The 25,707-nt window shown below is 44.9% G+C and overlaps 1 protein-coding gene across 1 annotated transcript in view; it reads right to left on the minus strand.

The window, feature by feature from the left end:
- LOC143287713 (uncharacterized) overlaps positions 1 to 24,680 on the minus strand; it is a 25,664-nt gene extending 984 nt beyond the window's left edge. The window contains exons 1-3 of the mRNA XM_076595936.1: positions 24,622 to 24,680; positions 24,344 to 24,434; positions 12,885 to 13,071 (exon numbers count right to left, since the gene is read on the minus strand). Of these exons, the coding sequence (XP_076452051.1) occupies positions 12,905 to 13,071; positions 24,344 to 24,428 (252 nt within the window). The 5' untranslated portion in view covers positions 24,429 to 24,434; positions 24,622 to 24,680 and the 3' untranslated portion in view covers positions 12,885 to 12,904. The remainder of the gene's footprint in view (positions 1 to 12,884; positions 13,072 to 24,343; positions 24,435 to 24,621) is intronic.
- Positions 24,681 to 25,707: the final 1,027 nt, after the last annotated feature.

The following is a 25,707-nucleotide window of genomic DNA, read 5'->3' on the forward strand; positions in this document are numbered from 1 at the left end:
CCACCAATCAAATAAACCGTCACCTTTAAAAAAAAAAAAAAAAAAAAAAAAAAAAAGATCAAGCGTCAAGAACGATAAACCAGCGAGGCTTACTGGCCCTAACCGTATTTCCTGTCTGTCACGCGGGTAGTCTTCAAACCCCCACCCCCTCCTCCCCTGAGCCTCCCCTTCCTCCTCCTCCTCCTCTCCCCCTCCACCCCTTTGGGTCTCACTCTCAAGAGACGTCCTTTCATCATCAGCCAAAACAAGCCCCGATTTAATTGTTACCCCGAAGAACCGAACAAGATTTCTGTGAACTCTGCACGACGTATTCTCAAGGACTGTGCATAAGGAAATACGATTCCTTGCCATGACATTTGAGAAGGTTCTTTATAATGTCGTTTTGGCGGCAGTGGTGGTGATGGTGGTGGTTTGTGTGTGTGTGTGTGTGTGTGTGTGTGTGAAGGTGGATGTGTAGTTAGGATAGTGGGAGTGGATGTGTGTGTACCTGCGCGCAAACGTGTGGGTACGGGCGCGCACGTGTATTAAGAGTTCAGATCAGCGTCTTGCTTTCGCGATTTCATTCTTTTTTTTTCCCCCGGTTTCTTTCTTTAATTTTCTCAAATCTGGTTCTGCGCGCGCGCGCACGCACGTGTGTGTGTGTGTGTGTTTGTGTGTGCGTGTACATGCGCGCGCGCGCGCGTGTGTGTTTATGTTGAATGTGTGCGAATGTGTGTGAATGTGCGAGAGGGACAATCCGTAAATGAAGAGTGAGCGAAGCCAGCGATGATGAAGCAACACTGCCTTAAAAAAACAAAAACAAACAAACAAAACACCACCACCAACAAACGAAAAATATTTAAAATTCATTTATTTATTTACAAAGAAAACAAAAATAATAATAATCATTCCCACGAGAGCTCTTTCCCTTTTATCCGTTGCCGTCAGCGGTGTTGATCCTGGGTTTGTGGGAATGTTTGGGAACGAAGCACAGGGGACTCGGCTTCCAACAGATTGGCTTACGCCGTGTGGAGCCGTGTGCTTGTTACGTTGTCTTCATCTTCCGACACCCTGCTGAGATGAGTGACGGTCATGTTGTTCGTCTGTTGAGATGAGCGCCGGTTATGTTGTTGATTCCTGGCGCTGAGCTGCTGAGCGTCTATTATGTTGTCTATCTTCTGTCGCTTCTGAGTGCTTGTTGTGTTGTGTTGTCTGCTCGTGTTGAATGAACTATGTGCGCGCTCGCTTGATGTTGTTGTCCTTCTGCTCGGGGGCACGGTCGGTATTCTGCGTGCGGCCTAAAAGCGTCTGTGTGCTGGTGGCATTGATTGAAAGATCGTTTTGTTTTGTGAGCGATTTAAAAACAAAGCAAAACATTGTCATTTTGCTTGCTCTCTCTCTCTCTCTCTCTCTCTCTCTCTCTCCTGTGTGTGTGTGTGTTTGTCTCTATATGTCTCTCTATCTCTCTATGTGTCTGTCTTTATGTCACTCTGTCTTTGACTATCTCTCATTGTGTATGTGTGCGCAAGAAGACGTGGGCAATGAGTGTTCGTGAGTGTTTAGATTTATCATGGTTTTGCATTTGTTACTGACTGTATGTGGCAAGACTGGTGTGATCACATGCAAACCAATGGTAGATGTGCATAGTCTAGACTGTTCAAAACAACGCATGTCGTTGAACCACGCATTGAATTGGTACATAAAATGTGCATTGAAAAAAAAAAGAAAAAAAGATTTGGTGTTTTTGATATTGCTACACGTTGTATCAGATACACTGATCTGCTACTGGTAACCTGTAATCCAGTACAACCTGTTCAGGGTCGGGTTGCCGACGACTAAACCGGCACTCCCACCGCTCCCTTCTGGGACTGGTGAGGCGGGTGGCTAGACACCCTTATGGAGATCCATAAAAGGGCGTCGGCTCAGGAGAGCCACCGACGGCCATCTAGCTCCACCGTGCTGTGTGCATGCCACACGCAGTTGGCCCCCGGGGTGTGTCTACCCATGTATGCGAAGTCTGGATCCGGCAGAATCTGCGGAAGAAACCTATCGGTTCAACGGAGAGGAAGGCGGTTACAGCAACGCACTGTGGAGTGCAGAGAGCAAGATGAGACACCGAAAGGATATCTTGGTCATCCACTGCATCCGTGCTCATCCTCCAGTCGTCTCGACTTAGTCTTGCCACTGGAAATTGGTGGACCCGGACGAGAGAGTGAGGTCGACGTTGCGCAACTCCTCTTCACTTTAAACAAACTCATCGCGCAAGTCATCAGTCATCCTAAATGACCTTTCATCCTTCATCATTTCATCACCCCCAAGTCCTGTGGCGACAGGCGAGCGACGAAACGACAGGTGTGGGTACACTGGCAGTCGCAGCCGCAGACCTGCACACAGGCGGCTCAGGCCATAGGGTCGTTCTTCGTCGACAGGAGCAGCGATGGAGCTCGGCAGCCGTCTGAGCGTCTGAGCAGCCCTCTTTAGGAATGCACTGCTCACCTCCCTGGCATGAGGAAGGGGCTAGAAAAGGTGCCCTAAAAATTGCCTGCTCCATATCACCCTGGCCAGCATACCGCGGCTGGCGGGGACCCTACATCAGCGGTCGAAACAAAGAGAAAGAAAAGAAAAAAACAAGGATCGTTCCTCTCACCATTGGTGCTTGGAACATAAGGACTCTCCTGGACAGAGATAACGCGGACAGACCCCAAAGGAGAACAGCACTAGTTGCATCCGAACTCGCCAGATACAATATCGACATCGCAGCCTTGAGTGAGACTCGGCTTGCAGGCGAAGGCGAGCTCTGTGAACGGGGATCTGGTTACACCTTCTTCTGGAGTGGACGAGGAAGCGAAGAGCGACGTGAGGCTGGTGTTGGTTTTGCAGTAAAAACAGCACTTGTCAGCAAGCTAGCTGGAATCCCAAAGGGAGTCAACGATAGGCTTATGACCATGAAACTCCCACTGGCATCTGGCCAGAAGCACCTCACCATTGTCAGTGCCTACGCCCCAACCATGACCAACCCGGATGAAGTGAAGGCGAAGTTCTACGAGGACCTTCACTCTGTCATTGCTGCCATCCCTAAAGCAGACAAGCTCATCATTCTTGGGGACTTCAATGCTAGAGTTGGCTCTGACTACATCTCCTGGGATGGAGTGATTGGAAAGCACGGTGTGGGCCACTGCAACCCAAATGGATTGCTTTTGCTTCAGACCTGTGCAGAGCACGAACTGCTGATAACCAACACAGTTTTCTGCCTCCCTACCCGTAACAGGACGTCATGGATGCACCCTCGCTCAAAGCATTGGCATCTCATCGATTATGTCATCGTCAGGAAAAGGGATAGGCAAGATGTACGTGTAACAAAGACCATGTGCGGCGCCGAGTGTTGGACAGACCATCGCCTTGTAGTCTCGAAGCTGAATATTCGAATCCAGCCCAAGAGACGCCCCCAAGGCCAGAAGGCTCCAAAACGGCTCAACATCGCTAAGCTGAAAAACATCACCATCAAACAGTCCTTTGTGGAGCTGCTGGAAGATCGTCTGGAATCCGCCTCTCTGGACAACCATAATGTGGAGTCTGACTGGAGGACCCTGCGTGAGCTGATCTATAGTACAGCTTCAGAGACCCTGGGACCCATGACCAGAAAGCACAAAGACTGGTTTGATGAAAACTGTGATGAAATCAAGCAGCTTCTGGATGAGAAACGCCGTCTGCATCAAGCCCACCTGAGCAACCCAAAGTCCACATCAAAAAAGGATGCGTACAATGCCATCCGCAGGACTGTTCAGCAAAAGTTACGCCAGATGCAGGATAAGTGGCTGAGTGACAAAGCTGATGAGATCCAGGGATATGCTGACAGGCACGATATGAAGAGGTTCTATGATGCCTTAAAAGAAGTCTACGGCCCCACATCCTCAGGATCATCCCCCCTCCTCAGTGCAGATGGGAATACCTTGATCACCGAGAAGGAGAACATTCTCGAACGATGGGCTGAGCACTTCAACAGTGTCTTAAATCGCCCTTCCTCCATAAATGATGAAGCCATAGACCGTCTCCCACAAGTCCCCACCAACGAAGCACTGGACGATCCACCAACACTTCTTGAGACCCAGAAAGCAATCCGTCTGCTATCCAGTGGCAAAGCACCTGGTTCAGACTCCATACCAGCAGAGGTCTACAAGGATGGAGGCACTGTGCTGACTGAGAAGCTTCATCAGCTGTACTCACTCATGTGGAAAGAAGAGACGATCCCCCAGGATTTCAAAGATGCATCTATCATTCACTTGTACAAGCGAAAGGGGAACCGGCAAGCCTGTGATAACCATCGGGGCATTTCCTTGCTCTCCATCGCAGGCAAGATACTTGCCAGGATCCTACTAAACCGCCTCACAGCACACCTTGACCAAGGTCATTTGCCTGAGAGCCAGTGTGGATTCCGGAAAGAGCGCGGAACCACCGACATGGTGTTTGCTGCAAGGCAGCTGCAAGAGAAATGTCAGGAGCAAAATGCTGATCTGTTCTCCACCTATGTCGACCTCACTAAGGCCTTCGACACCGTGAGTAGAGAGGGACTGTGGAAGATCATGGCCAAGTACGGATGCCCTCGGAAATTTATTTCCTTGGTCAGCCAATTCCATGAAGGCATGCAGGCTCGAGTCCAGGACAATGGCGAAACATCTGCTCCTTTTGCTGTCACAAATGGTGTCAAGCAAGGCTGCGTCCTGGCTCCAACGCTGTTCAGCCTCATGTTCTCTGCAATGCTTACTGATGCCTTCAGAGATGGCGATGTTGGAATCGGCCTAAAGTACCGAACAGATGGCAAGCTGTTTAACCTCAGAAGGCTTCAAGCAAAAACGAAGGTCATGACAGACATCATCAGAGACTTTTTGTTTGCTGATGACTGTGCCCTCAACGCTGGATCTGAAGCTGACATGCAACTCAGCGTCGACAAGTTTGCCACTGCCAGCAGGAACTTCGGCCTTACCATCAGCACGAGGAAAACTGAAGTTCTCCATCAGCCAGCCCCAGGGAAACCCTACGTTGAGCCCAACATCACAGTCAACGGTCAGAGACTCAGTGCGGTGGAGCGGTTCACATACCTTGGCAGCACACTGTCACGAAATGCGACCATCGACGATGAAGTGAATGTCAGGATTGCAAGAGCAAGTGCAACTTTTGGTAGACTCAATGCAAATGTCTGGAACAGAAGAGGCATTAGTCTTGAGACCAAGCTAAAGGTCTACAGAGCAGTAGTTCTCCCCACACTACTGTACGGCTGCGAAACTTGGACAGTGTACCAACGACATGCCAAGAAGCTGAACCACTTCCACACAACATGCCTCAGGAAGCTACTGAACATCAAGTGGCAAGACAGGACCCCAGACACAGAGGTGCTCGCAAAAGCCACCCTTCCCAGCATCTTCACCATCCTGATGCAGTCCCAGCTTCGCTGGGCTGGACACGTGGCGCGCATGCCAGACCATCGGCTGCCCAAAAGGCTCTTCTATGGCGAGCTGCAACAAGGGAAGAGATCACACGGAGGTCAGAAGAAGCGCTTCAGAGATACTCTGAAAGTCTCTCTGAAAGCGTTTGATATCAACCCTGACTCCTGGGAGGAATCTGCAGTGGACCGTAACAAATGGCGCGCTGCTGTGCACAAAGGCGCCAAGTTGTGCGAGGCCAACAGGACTGCTGCAGCTGTTCAGAAGAGGCAGGCCAGAAAGTCACGGGCAAACAAGCTCCCTGACAATGATATGCCTGTCTTTGTCTGCCCCAACTGTCAGCGAACATTTCGTGCGCAGATTGGACTATTCAGCCATCTGCGCACTCACAGATAGATTCATGAGCATCCTTCCCCCCACCCCACCACCACCCTCCCCCCATCCCCCATCCCCCATCTGGATGACAACGATGGTCATCATCGATCTCGATGGACACACCACCATCAGATACACTAATCTATGTGATCCTCTGTATGCGTGTCGTTCATGTAACCTGGGTAAGGTAGATAAGTTACATTTTGTGTTATGATTCCTTGCCTTGAGTGATCTCAGACAAAAACTATTCCAACCCAAAATATTATAAAGATCCATCTGATTCTAGTTTCAATTTGCCCGTGTCGTCAAGACACGAGTCTGCTCTGTGTAAATTAGTCATATGTATAAAGCTTTGAACAGATTATGAAACGTTACGTCGTGAATGTTGTTGAGTATTTGTGTTAGCTATTTTGGGTTGGTTTGTGCTGACGGTTTATTGTGTCTTGCTAATTTCTTTTATCCTCCTTCAGTGTGACCACCTTCAGTAAGGGGCTTTGGGTTTTATCTTTTTTTTTTTTTTAATCGTTATCGTTATCCCCCCCCCCCTCCCCCTCTCTCTCTCTCCCTCTCTCTGTGTCAGCCTCCCTAGTCTCACCCGCTGGGACAGAAATATGATCGTGTTTGCATTATTCGGGATTGCCTGCAATTCCGATTCCCTAGTGTTCTCTCTCTCTCTCTCTCTCTCTCTCTCTCTCTCTCTCTCTCTCTCTCAGCAATGTGCAAGTGTTTTAAATGGTGGACTCGACAGTAAACTAAATCTTTCAAAGTTTCTTTTTCTGGCTTTTAAGCGCAGAGACTTAATGAATCATGAATCACTACCAACAACTAGTTAAGGTACGAAAATGATTAATTATGTTTTGCCGTTGCCTTATTCAAGTGTCTTCTCACAAGGATGGTCTCTAACTGATACAGTGAGGACGAAAGATTTGTTTATTCATTTATTTGTTTATTTGTTTGTCTGTTATTTATCTACTTATTTGTGTGCCTTGTGTAGGTTTCTTTATGTATATTATGTTTGCAACGGGTCACAGGCCTATACGCAATTAAAACATTTCTTCTTGTTCTCTCTCTCTCTCTGTGTGTGTGTGTGTGTGTGTGTGTGTGTGTGTGTGTGTGTCTGTGTGTGTGTGTGTGACACTTGATCTCCTTTCACCTGTGTCTCAACCAACCATCTCACTGACTATTTTGAGCAGTTTTCGTGTAATTCTCGATGACAGTTTTGTCTTTTGCGACGGACCCCTGTCCTCCACCCCCAGACTATCTTCGTATTTCAAAAAAAGATCATTGCAAGTCGTGTGATTTTCAATAGACGTTTTGCATGTTGCATTAAGTTATGGCTCAATCAAGTGCAGAAAAAATGTTTTGATGTGCATGGTAGTTCCATTATATTTTTTTTGTCTCCGTCTATTTTTGAGATGACTACCGACTTCAGTTGCGTGAAATTCTCTCTCTCTCTCTCTCTCTCTCTCTCTCTCTCTCTCTCTCTCTCTCTCTCTCTCACACACACACTCACAAATTCATAGGCTTATCAATTCAAATAACTTATTTAACCGGTATCTTGGATTTCATATCCTTCTGGTGATTTTATACAAAACAGAAATGGTCGGCTGATGGGAAAGAAATGTCTTGTGATTTCTTTGAAGCAAATGATAAAAAGTTCCTCAACAGGTATGTTTCCCAGCTTAATGGCAAAGCTGTCCTTTAGCGTTCAATGAAATGCAACCAGGTCTCGTAGAAAGTGCAGAAGTGTGCAGTAATAACATGAACCGGGATAAAATCTTTGATGATGTGTTTTAGCGCTGTATTTGTGGAGGAGTGCAAATGTGCCTTTAACATGATTAACTATCATCAGAGTGCTAATATGTAAGCATGATACGTACACAGAAAATAAGCCGTTAATCTAGCTTCCCCTTTTCAAGAACGGGTGCAGATAGTGTGCAATAAAAGGTCATTATTAAAACTCCTTTGTTTTGCATCTGAGTACAGCACTTGCATACACTGCAGTGTGCATATTTCGTAGAAATTCACGTCAGTTACAACATATCGATTACAGTTGTGAAATGGTCCTTGATTTCATTGTAACAATAATATAATGGTGATAATGTATGAAGGGGAAGCAAAGGCATACGCCTTTTTTTGTTGTTAATAATTCGCAATCACTTTTGTGAAATGATCGTTACATTCATTGTAACAACATGATGGTGATACACATATGTAGGAAAGGCATGGGGGTATATGATTTTTTTTTGTCTTGGTTAAGTTAAATTCGACCAGAGTAGGTTAATACAGCAGCATTTTAATGCATTGGAAAAGAGTATCAAATACTTAACTCACCAGTTTTTCTTTTCTTGTTTGTCCAGTTCTGTTTCCGTGTAAGTGGACTGTCAATAAGCAAGGGATTGGGTCTTCTTTTTCAGGACAACTCTAGCATTTTCAATCGTCTTAATCCCACTGCTTTGTAAGAAAATGGAGAAAAGCAAAGAAGTACGAGAAAGCAAAGGAGGAAAAATGACCCACCCACAGGACGCAAGCTGACGTTTATTTGGAATTACTTGTTCCAAATAACTGGTATCTTTTTGTTTTGGGATTTCTACTTTCGGTTTGCCTTTATATCCTTTGTTTCGCTATTCAGAAATGTCTGCAGTTTGTCCACCTTTGTTCTTCCTGCCTGCCTGCCTGTCTGTCTGTCTCTCGCTCCCATTTCCTGTTCCTATTTTCTGTGGCATGACACTCGGAATACAGCGTGCTGATCGCGTGTAATGGTATAGATCTCGGTGTATTGCCCATAGTATTTCAGCGTCTTTGGTGGGTAAGTGGGGGTAGGAGGTGAGGGGGGGCGGGGAGGTGTTCGAAACGGGGCGATAGTGCCGTGAAGTCAGGTGAGGGTTGTGAGCTGCCTTCAAGATGAGAGGGGCCGGGGATCCCATCCCATTTCCAGCGCTTTTGTTCATTCCAGGAGGGGATCAGTTGGCAGAGAGCCGCGATTTGCTGCTGGGCAGGTGAAGCCTAGTAGGAGGTGAGGGGGGCGGGAAGGTGTTCAAAACGGGGCGATAGTGCCGTGAAGTCAGGTGAGGGCTATGAGCTGCCTTCGTGATCAGAGGGGCCGGGGATCCGATCCCATTTCCAGCGCTTTTGTTCATTCCAGGAGGGGATCAGTTGGCAGAGAGCCGCGATTTGCTGCTGGGCTGGTGAAGCCTAGCTCGGCGGTTGTTACAGAGAGAGAGAGAGAGAGAGAGAGAGAGAAGAACCGCAAAAAAACCTTTTGGTTAAGGGAAAGAAATGAGCTGGGGTTTTTTGCACACTGGTGTTCACTTTGTTCAAACTTGCTCTGGTCCAGAGTCTTCGTATCCTGATAAAGACGACTACTAAAATGTATCAATATAGCAGAGTCCTACTTTTTTCACATCAAATATACAGCGCAGCTGGCTTGCTAAACCTGGCGTCTCAGGTGAGTTTTGGTAGTTTTTTGTTTTTGTTTTTGTTTGTTTTTTCAGACTGCATTTCCTGTCACTTGTTGCAAGACGTGCGCGCGTGTATGTGTGTGTGGTGCATGTGTGCGTGTAAGTAGGGAAACTTTGGGGACCGTGTTGTCTGCCAATGGCTGCTTTCCGTTCTGACGTCATGCATCATGAGCTTCTATCTGCGTGTTTGAGGAAATGAGTAGAATGAGACTTCTGTCGCCAATACGATACCATACATAACTATCAATCATCCCTTTCAACCCTTTTTGATTTCTTCTTGATGAAAAGATGTTAGTTTGAAAATGAGTTGGTGAGGAATATCTATCGACAGAACATAATTCCACTTGATCTATCACAGATCCCTGCTCATTTGTTATTGTCATTTTACAAAATGATACAAAGAAAGTCATTCTAGATAACGATTCGCTAGACGGAATAAAATACAGAGGTCAGTATGAGAACGATCATGTTAAATAATGCCAAAGTGTGACGTTACATATGAAACCAGGTTACGTGTAAATACAGGAAAGGTTTGACATTTCGAATTTTTTAAACATATAAAACTACATAATTTCTGATTCCACAGATCAGCAGTATTGTAACTTTATTACAGCAAAACTGATAAGCACTCCTTTTGGTTCGATACCGTAAACGTTTATCACCACGAACAGGAAGCATACAAACTGAATAAACCAAATCATCCTTGATTCAAACGGGAAGATAAACGTGATGGTCTCTCCTTTTTTTTTTCTTTTCTTTTTCTTCTTCTTCTTCTTCTTCTTCTTCTTCTTCTTCTTCTTCTTCTTCTTCTTCTTCTTCTTCTCCTCCTCCTCCTCTTCACAGTGTTGACCCAGCCTGTCTGATAAGTGACGTCCTGTTCAAGTCCTGTCTGAAGCCATGGAGATAAGGTGTGCAGTAGGGTTGGTGTCGGACATGTGGTGTCTCTGAGCCCCTTCAAGAGGGGACAGGGCTGAAGAATGTGTTCTGGTGTTTAGTCTTCGAGACCACAGGAGCAGTTGGGAGATGACGCCAGGTTCATCTCACTGAACACGTGGGCATTGGGGCGGCAATGGCCAGTTCGTAATGTTAAGAGCACCACCTGATGCCAGCGTTCAAAGAGGTGATATGCATCCCTCGTGGTTTTCGGTCGTAGCATTGCCATCACGAGGGTCTTCTTCTCCGCGAAGCTAACGCTGCTTTCTGGTTGACTTCCTCTTGCTTCAAATTTGGCGAGCTGATCTGTTGCTTCGTTGGTAACCCCGATAGAAACCTCGAGAGATGAAGACGGGGGTGTTGGGCAGCACGACGCACTCAAGCAAACCACAACACCAAGCATCAACGCTGGTGAAAGTAATGGTCAGTTACAAGCGTGATATAGGTGCCAAGTAAGACCTGCAGTAACAATTGTTTCTCCAATGCAATGGGAAATCTTTTACAGCTTAGTCTTTTGTGAAGGACTATGACTCTCAAACTAGGAGGCAAAATTGCACTGGCTCTTAGTGTTGCAGCCTTGGGGGCTAGTTGGCCTTTGGGAACCATTCCAGCACCGACTGTCCTAAAACCCTCTTGGCCGAGAGAGCGGGGATGTAACTTGGGCAAGACACTCTCCACTACAATCAAATTCCAGCCCAAATAGTCGGGACAGCAGATGCCTCCTCTGCTGTTCTGATGGTCATAGTCGGACACGACTGACTATCATATATAGGTGCTAACATAAACGTATCGGGCTTCCAACCCCTATTTCCCCCTCTCCAAAATAATAAGAGCAATGGGGTTAGCGGGGGGAGGTTGTGATGGAGGTGGGTACAGGATTCGCCATGTGTGAACGAAAGCGACGAGACCGCCTTTTTTCTTTTCTTTTTCTTTTTTCTTTCTTTTTCTATCATTATTTTTTAACAGATCGATACTAGATCTGGCCCACTACCAAGCACTTTTCGAAGTGGCGGAGGACTTGTAGGCAAGCGCGGAGTGGATTGGTCGTTTAATTAAGGAACTAGTGCTGCGGGCAATTTCTGAGTGACGATTAGCGTGGCAGCCACCAGCAACCACCTCGACAACTCCGGGTTTTTGGAGTGTGTGTGTGTTTGTGGCAGAGAGAGAGAGAGAGCGCTGTAGCACAAGCGACCATCGTCAGGTCCTTATGAAATAGTTGTCTTCAAAATTATACTTATCTATACGTATATCTATATCTGTCTGTCTGCCCGTTTGTCTGTCTGTCTCTCTCTGTATATATTAATATATCATAAAATACTCAAATATTATATACAAATATACTATAAACATAAATATATGTGTGCATGCGTGCGTTTTTCTCTCTCTCTCTTTCTTTCTGTGTGTGTGTGTGTGTGTGTGTGTGTGTGTGTGTGTGTGTGTGTGTGTGTGTGTGTGTGTGTGTGTGTGTTGTAAGTGTACCGGCCTTCATTAGCGGGCATGTGTGGAACAGGCACATTAATTTTTTGGTAACGAGGGGAATGTAGAGGTTGGCAGACCCACAACAATACTGCCTCAGAGCAGCCGAAGCCATGGTGGTCAAGAGACGACAGACTGCAGATTGTATCGCATGGGTCCGCAGTAGGTCTACTGCCGATCATTACCGCTAATTACTCTAACCTTGTCTTCACGCTTCGAAAATTCGACGAAAACTTCTCTTCTGGGTTGGCGGAAAGCATGTAAGCTTAATAGGAAGCCTATCCGTGCGGCACTTTTGACGGAGAAACAAAACAAACCCCCCACAAAACACCCACAACCCAAAGCAAAAAACTTGCCCTACGTGGATATCATTTAGCCATTTGGCATTTATTAGACAAGACAGGCGAGAGAGAGAAAGAGAGATACAGACAGACATACAGAGACAGAAAGACAGACACAGAAAGAGACAGATAATACACAGAAAGAGACAAACAGACTGACACAAACAGTGAGGGAAAAGTCGTTCGGATAGGACGATAAACCGATGTCCCTTGTACAACGTAATATATGCATATGTGTGCTCTGGCCTGAGTGAAACACGCGTGGAAACGAATGATGAAAGTTTGAAGGCAGATCTGCCAGTTCGCTCTACCTACCCTAGTAAGTGGGCATCGCCACTTGTGCAAATGACTCCCGTGTTTGTTAAAGCAGCGCCTTTACCTTGGTCTCTGACCATGGATACGCGCTTTTTAAGTGTCAGTTATGATAATAATCGTAATTGAAGACTCACCTGTGGCCAGTACGCGCTATATTTATCAGTGATAATAATAATAATCATCATCATCATCATAATCATAATAATAATAATAATCATAATTGAAGACTCACCTGTGGCCGATGCGCGCTATAGACGTATCAATAATAATAACAATAATTGAAGACTAATTTGTAGCCAGAACTCTCTATATAAGTAACATTAACAATAATAATTGAAGACTCACTTGTGACCAAATACGCGCTATATAAGTAACAGTTATACTGCTACTACTACAACGACTACTACTACTACTGATAATAATAATTGGAGACATGTGGCCGATATGCGCTGAAAAAAAAATCAAATAAGAAAAAACAACAAAACAACAGCAACAGCTACAAAACAGTAATATGATGATGATGATGATGATGATGATGATAATAATAACAATCACTGAAGACTGACCTATGGCCCAGTGCCGTGACTCAGGCGGCCTGTTTGAGGTCCATGGCGCTCTGCTGTGCCCGGTGCTGGCGGTAACTCTGCAGGATCTGGTCAATGGCCGCCAGCGCCACTTCCGCGTTCATGTCACGTGACGCCAACCCATCCAATCGCTGTTGCATCAGGAGCCCGAAGAAATCGGATCGGTCGCCTGGCACGGGAACAATGGTGTGACAGTGTTATCAATAATTAATTGATCAGTTGTTCAGTCATGGGGTTGTTGATTTTATTTTTTGTTTGTGTGTTTTTGCTGCACCATCATCTGCGCTGTTTCAGTGGTACTACATCCACGCCTCTTCATTCTGAGACCCTTGGACGAACAGTTTTATCAAATTGTTTACTCATCTGTTTCTAGTTGTTGCTCTTGTCATATATATATATATATATATATATAGATAGATAGATATATATATATATATATATATATGAGAGAGAGCGGGATTCGAACCCAGACCTTCACAGACTGTCTGTACTGGCAGAAGAACGTTTTAACCATTTGCCACGTTCCTACTTGGAAACAGCGTTTCGTGATGAGCAGATCAAGACGATATCGAGTATATATATATATATAAAAAGAGGGGGGTGGAGAGGAGGGGATGGAAAGAACTTTTGTAATAAGCGTGAGATGTTCTTCACGAATCGCAGTATATTTAACTTTGCTGAAACTGATTCTGACACAGATCATTTTCGTGAACGAAATCAATGGCAGAGACGAGAAATGGAAACGTTTGCGCAAAAGTTTTATTTTATTTTATTTATTTATTTTTTAATACTTTTGGTCATTCTGGTCTTTCTTCCTTCTGATCCTGTCTGTCTGTCTCTCTTTCTCCCTCTCTTTCTTGTAGGATCAAGAGACCGCTTCACATTCCTACTCGAAATCATGTCTCCAATGTAGACGCATGAGAGAGACGGAGAGAGAGAGAGAGAGGGACAGACAGACAGAGAGGGCTGCAGAGATACAGCATCAGTATCAGTAGCTCAAGGAGACGTCACTGCGTTCGGTCAAATCCATATACGCTGCCCCACATCTGCCAAGCAGATGCCTGACCAGCAGCGTAACCCAACGCGCTTAGTCAGGCCTTGAGAAAAAAAAACAACAACAACCAGAAACAAAAGAGTACTTTGCAGGTGGAGCGCCTGTTGAAACAAAAGTTAGTTCAGTGAAAGAAAGGGATCAATCAAATCAGACCAGTCTATTTGGCGCCTCAACACACACTCAGCTACGGTACCATCAGTCCTTATCCTGTCCTTTCTCCACCCCCCCTCGCCCCCCCCCCCCTCTCTCTCTCTCTTTTAAACCTCAACAGGATCTGGTTCTGCTCACCACGAAACGCTTTCAGTGCCCTTTGTAGCCAAGTTAACGGTAATCAAAGTGTCTCGCTAAGTGAGGAGTTCTTCCGCATATGACATCCGCTTTGGAAGTGGTTCTTACAGAGAAGACCCGCTCCACTGTCGCTTTTTTGTGTGTGTGTGTCTCGCGTCTTAGGGTCTGTGAACTGAACCCCCCCCCCCCCCCCCTTCTGATCCTGTCTGTCTGTCTCTCTTTCTCCCTCTCCACCCCCTTTTTTTTTTGGTCTGTTTGTTTAAGACCGTTTGCCCTGCCTGCTTTGCTTGACTGGTCTGAAGGAAACAGACTGACTGTAGCGTTTTTCCCTTCTTTTTTTTTAAAATTATTTTTTCATTATCGTTATCATCATCTTCGTAAGTTTCGTTGTAGTATAGTTGTAGTAGTAGACGAAGAAGAAAAAGAAGTAGTAGTAGTAGTAGCAGCAGCAGCGGCGGCAATACTACTAGTAGCAGCAGCAGCGGCAGTCGTAGTAGTAGTAGTAGTGGTGGTGGTAGTTGTAGTAGTAGTTGCATCGGGAGCAGCAGCAGCAGCAGCAACAACAGTAGTAGAAGTAGTAGTAGTAGTAGCAGCAGCAGCAGCGGCAGTAGCAGTAGTAGTATGTGGCGACAGTAACAGCTGTAGCAGTTGTGGTAGTTTGTGGTGTCAGCAGTTTTACGTAATGGTCGTGTTTTAGCATGTCGCTGGTTGCTAGCTTTCAGTTTCAGTTTCTCAAGGCGGTGTCTATGCGTTCGGACAAGTCCATAAAAGCTACACTACATCTGCTAGGCAGATGCCTGACCAGCAGCATAACCCAACACACTTAGTCAGACCTTGAGTGCATACATATAATTATTATATGTGTGTACCTATCAGAGTGGAATGGCAGTATATTTAACTTTGCTGAAACTGATTCTGACACAGATCATTTTCGTGGAAATTATTCCTGTTGTTACTGATAGTACACAATGTAGGTGTAATATCTAGCCCTGCATTCCCAGCACGCTGTGATATGTACAGTTTATTTCCCTTATACGTTGTGCTGACTGAATTGTATGAAATGCTGTGAGATGTCCACCCCACTACCCCGCAAAAAAAGGGGGAAGAAAAAAAAAACGAATAAACAAAGAAAGAAAAGCGAACAAACAAACAAAAAAAACAAAAAAAAAAAAAAAAAAAAAGAAGAAGAAAAAAAAGAAGAGCGAAGCAGCTACTGATTGCTGTGTGCCTACCCATTCAGTATCTCTTCAATATTTCCTCAAACTTCTGTTTCTTTTTTTTTCTTTTTTTCCGTTTAACACGAAGCTGTACCAGTCAGCACAGTTAGCTGATGACCATTGCAGTGATTCGATTCACCCAAGAACTTAGATGGCCTTTCAGTGTTTTCCGATCTGGCCTTTTCATCAATGCAAGAACAAGTGACTTGAAGCACACAGGCCTTTAATAATCGGCAGTATAACTGAAGAGGGTGAGGAAAAATAGGAAAAAAAAAACACCACCCCAAAATACTATGCGAACAGGATATGCCGCCATCATACCATCCGTCCAAAAAAGAAAAAAAAAAAAAAAAAAAGTCTGCTGGTGAGTCATATATTCAGGCCTATATTTGCGTATCACCCGGATATGTCATTGCGATGTCTTTGGCAGTGCAACAACCGTTGATTTGTAGCACAAATTCTTGTTCGTTTAAAAAAAAATCTTTATTTCTTTTATAATTAAAAGTCTGCTCATCTAAGATGATGATATTAGATAAATTCTTGTTCATCTGCCTTTTCCATGTCCAGTCCGTTTCAAAGAATGGTCCTGAATGTGAATAACACTTTATACCACATCTTTTAGATAACGTTACTGCGTGTACTTCTGTAAGTTGGTGTTTCCGTAACTTATCGTACCTTACATGCATAATGAGATCTTGAACGTTCGTATTCAAATTGCGCGAGTGTTCACTCGAGGCTTTTGAACAATGCTGTTATCAATCGGCCATCGCGTAGTCAACAGACCGAAGTTAAAGGTATGCTGTGTGTGTGTGTGTGTGTGTGTGTGTGTGTGTGTGCGTGCGTGCGTGCGTGCAATGCTCTTATGAACCAATCTCTGTCGTCTCTCCCTCTCTCTCCCCTCACCTTCCAACCCCCTCTCCCCCCCCTCCCCCCCCCCCCCCCCCCCTGCCCCCCCCCCCCCCCCCACACACACACACACCCTCCCTCCAGGTGTCGATTCTGTATCGTTTCCTTGATGACAGTTTTCTGTCACTTTTGTGGTTTTGGTGTGGGTGACTTTAAAAATCCATCCTGGCAGTTCAGTCCCCCAGGCGGTTTTTTTTTTTTTGAACGGTCCCCAGCGGGTCGTGCCTGTCTGTTGATATCCACGTTGTCTTTGCCGCCTGATCGACTGCTGTGTCAGTCTGCCGATTGTGGCAACAGCACTCGTCTTTCCGCTTTAGTTTCTGCTCGTCTGCATCTCTGTCTGTTTTTTTTTTGTTTTTTTGCTTGTCTGATCTCTCTGTCTCTGTTCCTGTCTGTCTGTCTGTCTCTCTGCTTTACTTTCTGCTTGACTGTCTCTGTTTCTGCTTGTCTGTCTGTCTGTCTGTCTCTCATTGTCTCTCTTTGCCTCTCCCTGTGTCTCACTCACCATCACTTTTACTGTCTGCGCCTTTTGTTAAACAGATGTTGTGTAACGTATATATATATCGGCCCGCGCGATCTGACATATCGAAACTGAAAATTTCGCTGTATCGTGTAACGAAGGTGATGGTTTTAAAAGGCCTCTCTCTCATATATATATATATATATATATATCTGTCACACACACACACACACACAATATATATATATATATATATATATATATATATATATACAGAGAGAGAGATGTGTGTGTGTGTGTGTGTGTGTGTGTGTGTGTGTGTGTGTGTGTGTGTTGCTTTCTTTGTCGCTTGCTCGGTGTGGCGAAGGTGATGATTTTTTTAAAGTCTATGTAATAATTACTTAAGAAGAAAACATTCTTGAAGAATGAGTAGTGTTCTGAACGACCAGATCTGGATTATGGAATATGGTTGATTGAGAAAACAAGTCGTGTGAAAGCGTTTGGGTTTGGTTTTGTTGGTTACTATGTATCTAGAATGGGAATTTTGGTATCTCTCCGCACGTTTTAAGTGACCTGTTTCGTAAGGTTACTTCTATTTGTATATGCTTTGTCATGTTGGTGTATTTATATAGCTAAACCGCCTTGATTACCGGGTCAGTAGTGTGTGCGAATGCGCCGTGGGATGATTGGTATATGGTTGTGCTTTGAAATGTTCAGGTTGTGTCCACACTCGTATATTCAGAGGAACGAACCTTCCTCCAGGGGGAATTTGTGCCTTTACTTGGTGACTAAGCTATAGGCTACTGTTGAAATTATTATCATGAGCAAAGGAAAGAGTTTTTGATTTAATACCTATCTTTTTATAAGCCTTTTTTGGGGGGGTCGGTTTTTACTTCCTGCCTGCATTCACTTTTGTGGTTCATGTCCTTGCTAATGTATTATTTGCCAAATTGTAAACGTATCCAAACGCTTACAAAAGGAATTGAGCTTCTGACAATGAATAAGAAACAGACTCTAGAGTCATGTTTCTAACACGAGAATTGGGACGTGCCAAAGGCGAATTTAACGTCTGTCACCGACATTTCTGAGAAGCTGTAGCAGATTCGGTTAAGCGTTGGACTTCCTTCTGATCCAAGGTTCACCACTGATCAGAGCTTTTTGTATTTGTATTTCTTTTTATCACAACAGATTTCTCTGTGTGAAATTTGGGCTGCTCTCCCCGGGAAGAGCGCGTAGCTACACTACAGCGCCACCCATTTTAAAAAAAATTTTCTTGCGTGCACTTTGATTTGTTTTTCCAATCCAAGTGGATTTTTCTACAGAATTTTGCCAGGAACAACCCTTTTGTTGCCGTGGGTTCTTTTACGTGCGCTAAGTGCATGCTGCACACGGGACCTCGGTTTATCGTCTCATCCGAATGACTAGCGTCCAGACCACCACTCAAGGTCTAGTGGAGGGGGAGAAAATATCGGCGGCCGAGTCGTGATTCGAACCAGCGTGCTCAGATTCTCTCGCTTCCTAGGCGGACGCGTTACCTCTAGGCCATCACTCCACTATGATTTTGATTGATTGATTGATATTGATACTTATACAGCGCCTATCCCCGGTCGGAGACCAAGCTCTGAGCGCTTTACAAACACGGAGTCATTTACACAACAGGCTTTCTGCCTGGGTAGAGCTGACTGACGGCTGCCATTGGGCGCTCATCATTCGTTTCCTGTGTCATTCAATCAGATTTCAGGCACGCATTACATAAACACTCAGATAAACATGTAACATTTAGCATCTTACGTGCATGACCGTTTTGCTTATTTACCCCGCCATGTAGACAGCCATTCTCCGTTTTCGGGGGGTGTGCATGCTGGGTATGTTCTTGTTTCCATAACCCACCGAACGCTGACATGTATAACAGGATCTTCCACGTGCGTATTTGCTCTTCTGCGTGCGTATGCACACGAATAGGTTCAGGCACTGGCAGGTCTGCACATATGTTGACCTGTGAGATCGGAAAAAAATCTTCACCCTTTACCCACCAGGCGCCACCGAGATTCGAACCCTGGACTCTCAGATTGAAAGTCCAACGCTTTTGAGGCCCTGTTTCGGCTTGGCGTTGTGTCGTTGGAAAAGGCTCTATTCTCCGATTTCCCTCACTCCGCCACGGTGTCAGTGGGTTCCAAGAGGAGGAAGGTGGCAGAATGGTTAAGATGCTCAGCTGCCAATACAGAGAGTCCGTGAGGGTGTGGGTTCGAATCCCGCTCTCGCCCTTTCTCCTAAGTTTGACTGGAAAATCAAACTGAGCGTCTAGTCTTTCGGATGAGACGATAAACCGAGGTCCCGTGTGCAGCACGCACTTGGCGCACTGAAAAAGAACCCATGGCAACGAGAGTGTTGTCCTCTGGCGAAATTACGTAAAATGAAATCCACTTTCATAAGTACACAAATATGTAAGCATGCACTCAAGGCCTGACTAAGCGCGTTGGGTTATGCTGCTGGCCAGGCATCTGCTCAACAGATGTGGTGTAGCGTGTATGGATTTGTCCGAACGCAGTGACGCCTCCTTGAGAAAGTGAAACTGAAACTGAAACTCCTGACTTCTGTTCGGCAAGGTTAAAACAACACAGTGGAAAGTGAGGATTATTCCCCTTCTTCCCATGCCGAGCCCCGGACAGTAGATATTCACTATCCGAATTGCGGTCTAAAAGAATCATCATCATCATCACCACCATCATAAGCATTACTGTTATTAATGTTATCATTATGATTATTTCTAAGAAGATTCATTATTATTATTATTATTAGTAGTAGTAGTAGTAGTAGTAGTAGTAGTATCAATATTAGTATATAATTAGTAGTAGTAGTAGTGGTAGTGGTGATGCTGGTAGCATCACGTGGTCATTATAACATTATCATTATTATTATCATTATCAGTCGTAGTAGTAGTAGTAGTAGTCATAGCAGCATTAGTAGTATCGTTTCTTATCTCTTTCTTTGCCTTTCGTCGTCATTATCGAATTCAGTTGTCTTCTTTCTAAATTCCTGCTTTATTGTGCAACTCGCGGCAGTAACCATTTTTGACTGTACAACAAAAAATTCGCTCTGTCTCCCTTTTCCTGAAAAACAAACAAACCAATTGAGACCACTTCCAAGAGCAGATGGATTCTTTTAAAAAAATGTATTATTTTTTTATCCTTTTCTTGTTAAGAAGCAGGGGCCGGTGGCTACAAGTTTCAGTCACTTTTGATCTTTCACATCTGGAAACTGTTCTATCAACTTCGTGAATGTCCCGTTCCATTTTAACTCACTCAGTACGGCCAGTCCTCTCTTCTCCTCTACATAGACATCTCGGATGTCCAGTGGGTGTCTGAATGACCCAACCTTTAGCTTCCGTTGTCAGAATTGTGGTATCCTTTGTCAACATTCACCTCTTCAGTATAAGAGCGTTCCGCTTGCAATATTTTGATGATGGTAATTGGGCTGAAAGGCTGTTTACGTCGTCTCTTTCGCCGTTCGTATGGAGAGAGTTAATTAAGGACTGTAACCAGGAGACGGCCCTGAACCGCATTGTTTACCCACTATCACCATCTCCTGCTTCGGTCTGTTACCTTTGAATTCTGGGTCCTGCAGACTTGACAGAAGATGTCAAAAGAATGTCCCCTTCTACTTCAAAGATTGTAACTGAAAAGCCGTGTTGGAGCTAATGTTATCCTCCAATATTGGACGTATTGTGCTACTCTTATCCCCACCAAACATTGGATGTATCGAGATTTTACCTTTCATTACTAGATTCATGAAGCTACTCTTATCCCTCAACACTGGACATATTGGGCTACTATCATCCCTCAGCACTGAACGTGTTGAGGTGCACTAATCACCCTAAGACTGTACTATTCAGCTACTCTTATCCCTCAACACAGGACATATTGGGCTACTATCATCCCTCAGCACTGAACGTATTGAGGTGCACTAATCACCCTGACACTGTACTATTCAGCTACTCATATCACTCAACACAGGACATATTGGGCTACTATCATCCCTCAGCACTGAACGTGTTGAGGTGCACTAATCACCCTAAGACTGTACTATTCAGCTACTCTTATCCCTCAACACAGGACATATTGGGCTACTATCATCCCTCAGCACTGAACGTATTGAGGTGCACTAATCACCCTGACACTGTACTATTCAGCTACTCATATCACTCAACACTGGATGTACTTAACTACTCTTATCCCGCGACTCTTGACATTTTGAGCTACTCTCATCCCCTTAACACTGGACATATTGAGCTACTCTTAACAATACTAGATGTATTGAGCAACTCATATCCCTCACCACTGAACGTATTGAGCTACTATTATCCCTCACCACTGGACGTATTCAGCTACTGTTATCCCTCAATATTGAACATATTGAGCTACTATTTTCACCTTAACACTGAGCGTATCAAGATACTATTATCCCTCAACACTGATCGTATTAAGATACTATTATCCCTCGACACTGAACGTATTGAGGTGCTCTTGTCATCCTAACACTGCTGTATTGAGCTACTCTTATCCCTCAACACTGGACGTATTAAGCTACTATTATCCCTCAACATTGAGCGTATTAAGATACTATTGTCCCTCAACATTGGACGTATTAAGCTACTATTATCCCTCAACACTGAGCGTATTAAGATACTATTATCCCTCAACACTAAACGTATTGAGGTGCTCTTGTCATCCTAACACTGCTCTATTGAGCTACTCTGATCTCTCAGCACTGGACGTATTAAGCTACTATTATCCCTCAACACTGAGCGTATTGGGGTGCTCTTGTCATCCTAACACTGCTCTATTGAGCTACTCTGATCTCTCAGCACTGGACGTATTAAGCTACTATTATCAATCAGCACTGAACGTATTGAGGTGCTCTTGTCATCCTAACACTGCTCTACTGAGCTAATCTTATCCCTAAACACTGGACTATTAAGCTACTCTTATCCACCAACTTTTTATCCCCTAACACTGGAAGTGTTCCGCTACTCATATTCTCCAACACCGAATGTATGAGCTACCCAGTCTTCAACAATCATTGTATGAGCTACTATTATCATCCAGCACTGGACACTTTGAGCTACGCTTTTCCCTTAACGCAAAATGGATTGTTGCTTTTATCCCCCCCCTCCCCCCCCAAAAAAAAAAACAACAACAACAAACAAACAAAAAGTGTAGGTCCAACTGACAGTATCGAAACAGATTTTGAAACGCACACACATGCCTTTTCCACACTCGGCTCTGATAAAAGTTTTTAGAGACATGGAGAAATACATGTGAAGCTTTAACCTGTCGGTGTGGAGAAGAAGAAAAGAAGAAAAAGATGATGATGGTGATGATGATGATTTATAGTAACGGTATCTATCTAGTGCTTAATATTGTGCTTTTTGGAAACATCGCCACCATCGTCATGTTCAGTGCTTTTCATATTATACTCGTTTTGGGGGCATATCTGTTATGCATGTGTGGGTGTATGTGTGAGTGTGTGTCTTCATGTTTTATATTTATTTGCTTATTTATCATCATTGTTGTCTTATTTATTTAATTATTTATTTATTATTATTATTATTTTATCATTATTTTCATTACTGCTACCTTTTTTTAATATCATAATTATTATTTATTTATTTATTTATGTAAGCTTATATATATATATATATTTTTTTTTTTTCTCAAGGCCTGACTAAGCGCGTTGGGTTACGCTGCTGGTCAGGCATCTGCTTGGCAGATGTGGTGTAGCGTATATGGATTTGTCCGAACGCAGTGACGCCTCCTTGAGCTACTGAAACTGAAACTCATATTATACTGAACTGCAAGGGATAACAGGTAACAAAAGAAGGTATGTCTGTCATGAGTATAGTCCTGTTTTCTCTCTCTCTCTCTCTCGCCGAGTGAGGGAGGAACTGCACTTGTACAGCTGCTTCTCCCTATACCGTCCTCAAGGCAAGAGCACGTATCAGAATAAAACTACTTACGCATGAATAGCGAAATATGAGAAAATTAAATGGCTGAATGATAATGGAATAAGAGAGACAGAGAGAGAGAGACAGGGACTGACAGAGACAGAGAGAAATACAGAGAGACAGGCAGACAGAGACAGAGACAGTGAGAGACAGACAGACAGAGAGAGAGAGAGAAAAAACCAGACGGACAGACAGGTAGACAGAAAGACAGACAGAGAACAAGAGACACAAGAGGGTTTCTACAGAGGAGACGTGTGATGAAAAACTCTGGATAACAACAACAACAACAACAAAAAATCGCTTTAACCCACACTAATGCCGTCTTAACCTCAGCTGACTTTTTTTGCCCCTTCTTCCTGAAGTGAAATTGTGGTTCATGTTCGCTGAAACGTCCCGTCAGAAACTGTGTGAATCATCACACAAGAACAATAACCCGTGCAGTGTCCGTTCTTATAATAGAAAGAACAGCGGGAACGGCATTTTGCGAAACGATGACGTCAGTATAACGGTTTACACCAATCGACTTTTCACAATTGATATTTTGCATTAAAAAAAAAAATATATATATATATATATATTTGCGCCAAGACGGCGTCAGCAAAGTTGTTTTGGTTTCGCTTTGTTCTCTTGTGTGTGTGTGTTTTGTTGTTTGGGTTTTTTTTGTTGTTTTTTTGTGTGTTTTTTTACACGTTAACTCTATCACGGTTTCATGTTTAATTGATAAGAATCAAATTCTCAAGGAGGCGTCCCTGCGGTCGGGTAAATCCATATACGTCATACCACATCTGCTAGGCAGATGCCTGACCAGCAGAATAATCAAACGCGCTTAATCAGGCATTGAGTGAGTGCATATAATTATTATATTTGTGTACCGATCAGAGTAGATTTCTTCTGCAGAATTCTGACAGATGACAAAACTCTCGTTGCCATGGGTTCTTTTTCAGTGCGCCAAGTGCGTGCTGCACACGGGACTTCGTTTTTTTTTTTTTTTTGTTTGGATTGTTTTGTTTTTTTTGTTTTTTTTTTCATTTTTCATTGTCTCATCCGAATGACTAGGCGCTCAATTTGATTTTCTAGTAAAACTTTGGAGAAAGCACAAGAACTGTGAATCGAACCCACACCCACGTGATTCAAACCCACACCCTCACACTCTCTATGTTGGCAGCTGAACGTGTTAACCATTCTGCCAGCTTCCTCCCTCAGCAACGATGGTGGACACACACACACACACACACACACACACACACACACACACAGTGAGAAAGAGAGACCGAGAGAGAGACTAAGAGAGAGAAAGAGACTTGGAGAGAGAGAGAGAGAGAGAGAGAGAGAGACAACACACACACACACACACACACACACACAGAGAGAAAGACGGACCGAGAGAGAGACTAAGAGAGAGAAAGAGACTAGGAGAGAGAGAGAGAGACAGAGACAGAAACAGAGAGACAGAGACAGGGAGAAAGAGAAAACACACACACACACACACACACACACACACGCACCGCTTACCTCTCTTGCCATACCAGTTGGCGTGTGAGGTACAGACGACGGCCGTCAGAACGAGCAGCACGAGCACAGCAGATGAACGGACCATGGTGACCTGTAGTAGATGGAAGGAAGGAAGGAATAAAGGAAGGAAGGAAGGAAGGAAGGAAGGGTAGGGTGTGGCGTTCAGTGTACTGCAGAGCCAACCAACAGAAGAACGAACACCGCTGTTTGCTGTTTGTGTGTTAGAGGACGAACGACGGATAGAACAGAAAAGAATGTTTCGTAACTGTGCTGGTCACCGCTGTTAGTCAGTTCTGTCCTCTGGTCGTCGTTTCTAGAGAGCGTGGCCTGGGGAGCTCTTGAAGGGCGGCTTTGGGCGGGTGATTGTCGCCGACCCTCAAGCCGCACTGCTTTATATGGCCGTCAAGTGACGTCAGCACTGCGTGGGGTGGGGTTTGGGGGGTGAGGGGTCGGGAGGGGATGGGGGGGTAGGGGGGGGGGGGGGTTGACACTGGGGGAAAGGGTGCAGAGAGAAGAGCGTGGAAGAGACTTCTAGGAGTGCGCGTGCGCTGTGACCACGCCCAGTCCGTGCTGGAATGAATATGGGGGAGAGGGGGAGGAGTGGGAGGGGAGGTGGTTTGTGTGGAGGAAGAAAAAAAAAAAAAAAAAAAGAGACGAGGAGGACGGAGGCAAGGGAGGAGGTAGTGGAGGTGTGTGTTCGTGTGTGTGTGTGTGTGTGTGTGTGTGTGTGTGTGTGTGTGTGTGTTCGTGTGTTTGTGTGTGTGTTTGTGTGTGTGTGTGTGTGTGTGTGTGTGTGTGTGTGTGTGCTCGTGTGTGTTCGTGTGTGTGTGTGTTCGTGTGTGTGTGTGTGTGTGTGTGTGTGTGTGTGTGTGTGTGTGTTTGTGTGTGTGTGTGTGCGTTCGTGTGTGTGTGTGTATGTGCGTGTGTGCGTGCATGCGTTCGTGTTTGTGTGTGTGTGTGCGTGCGTTCGCTTGTGTGTGTGTGTGTGTGCGTGTGTGTGTGCGTGCGTTCGTGTGTGTGTGTGTGTGTGTGTGTGTGCGCGCACACTTTTTTTTTCACCTTTCAGGACAGAACAGCCGGGTCAGTGATGATGGTTCGTAGTTTGGCTCATTTCTGATCCTCCACGTGTGAGTTTGGTTTTTTGTGTGTGTGTGTGTGTTGCATTGTCTCATTCGTTTCCTTTATTCGTTTCAAACGACCGAGACGAGATCGTCAATGAAACGTGTGACAGCTCGCACTTCAGTGGAGACCCTCTTTCTTTCTCCTCCAATCCTCAGAACCCCCCCCCCCCTCCACCCTCCACGCCCCCCTCCTCCCCCCTTCCCCCCCCCCCCCCCCGTCACTCTCCACCCGCCAAAGTGGCT

Source organism: Babylonia areolata, chromosome 11 (assembly GCF_041734735.1).
Source record: "Babylonia areolata isolate BAREFJ2019XMU chromosome 11, ASM4173473v1, whole genome shotgun sequence".
Classification (NCBI taxonomy): domain Eukaryota; kingdom Metazoa; phylum Mollusca; class Gastropoda; order Neogastropoda; family Buccinidae; genus Babylonia; species Babylonia areolata.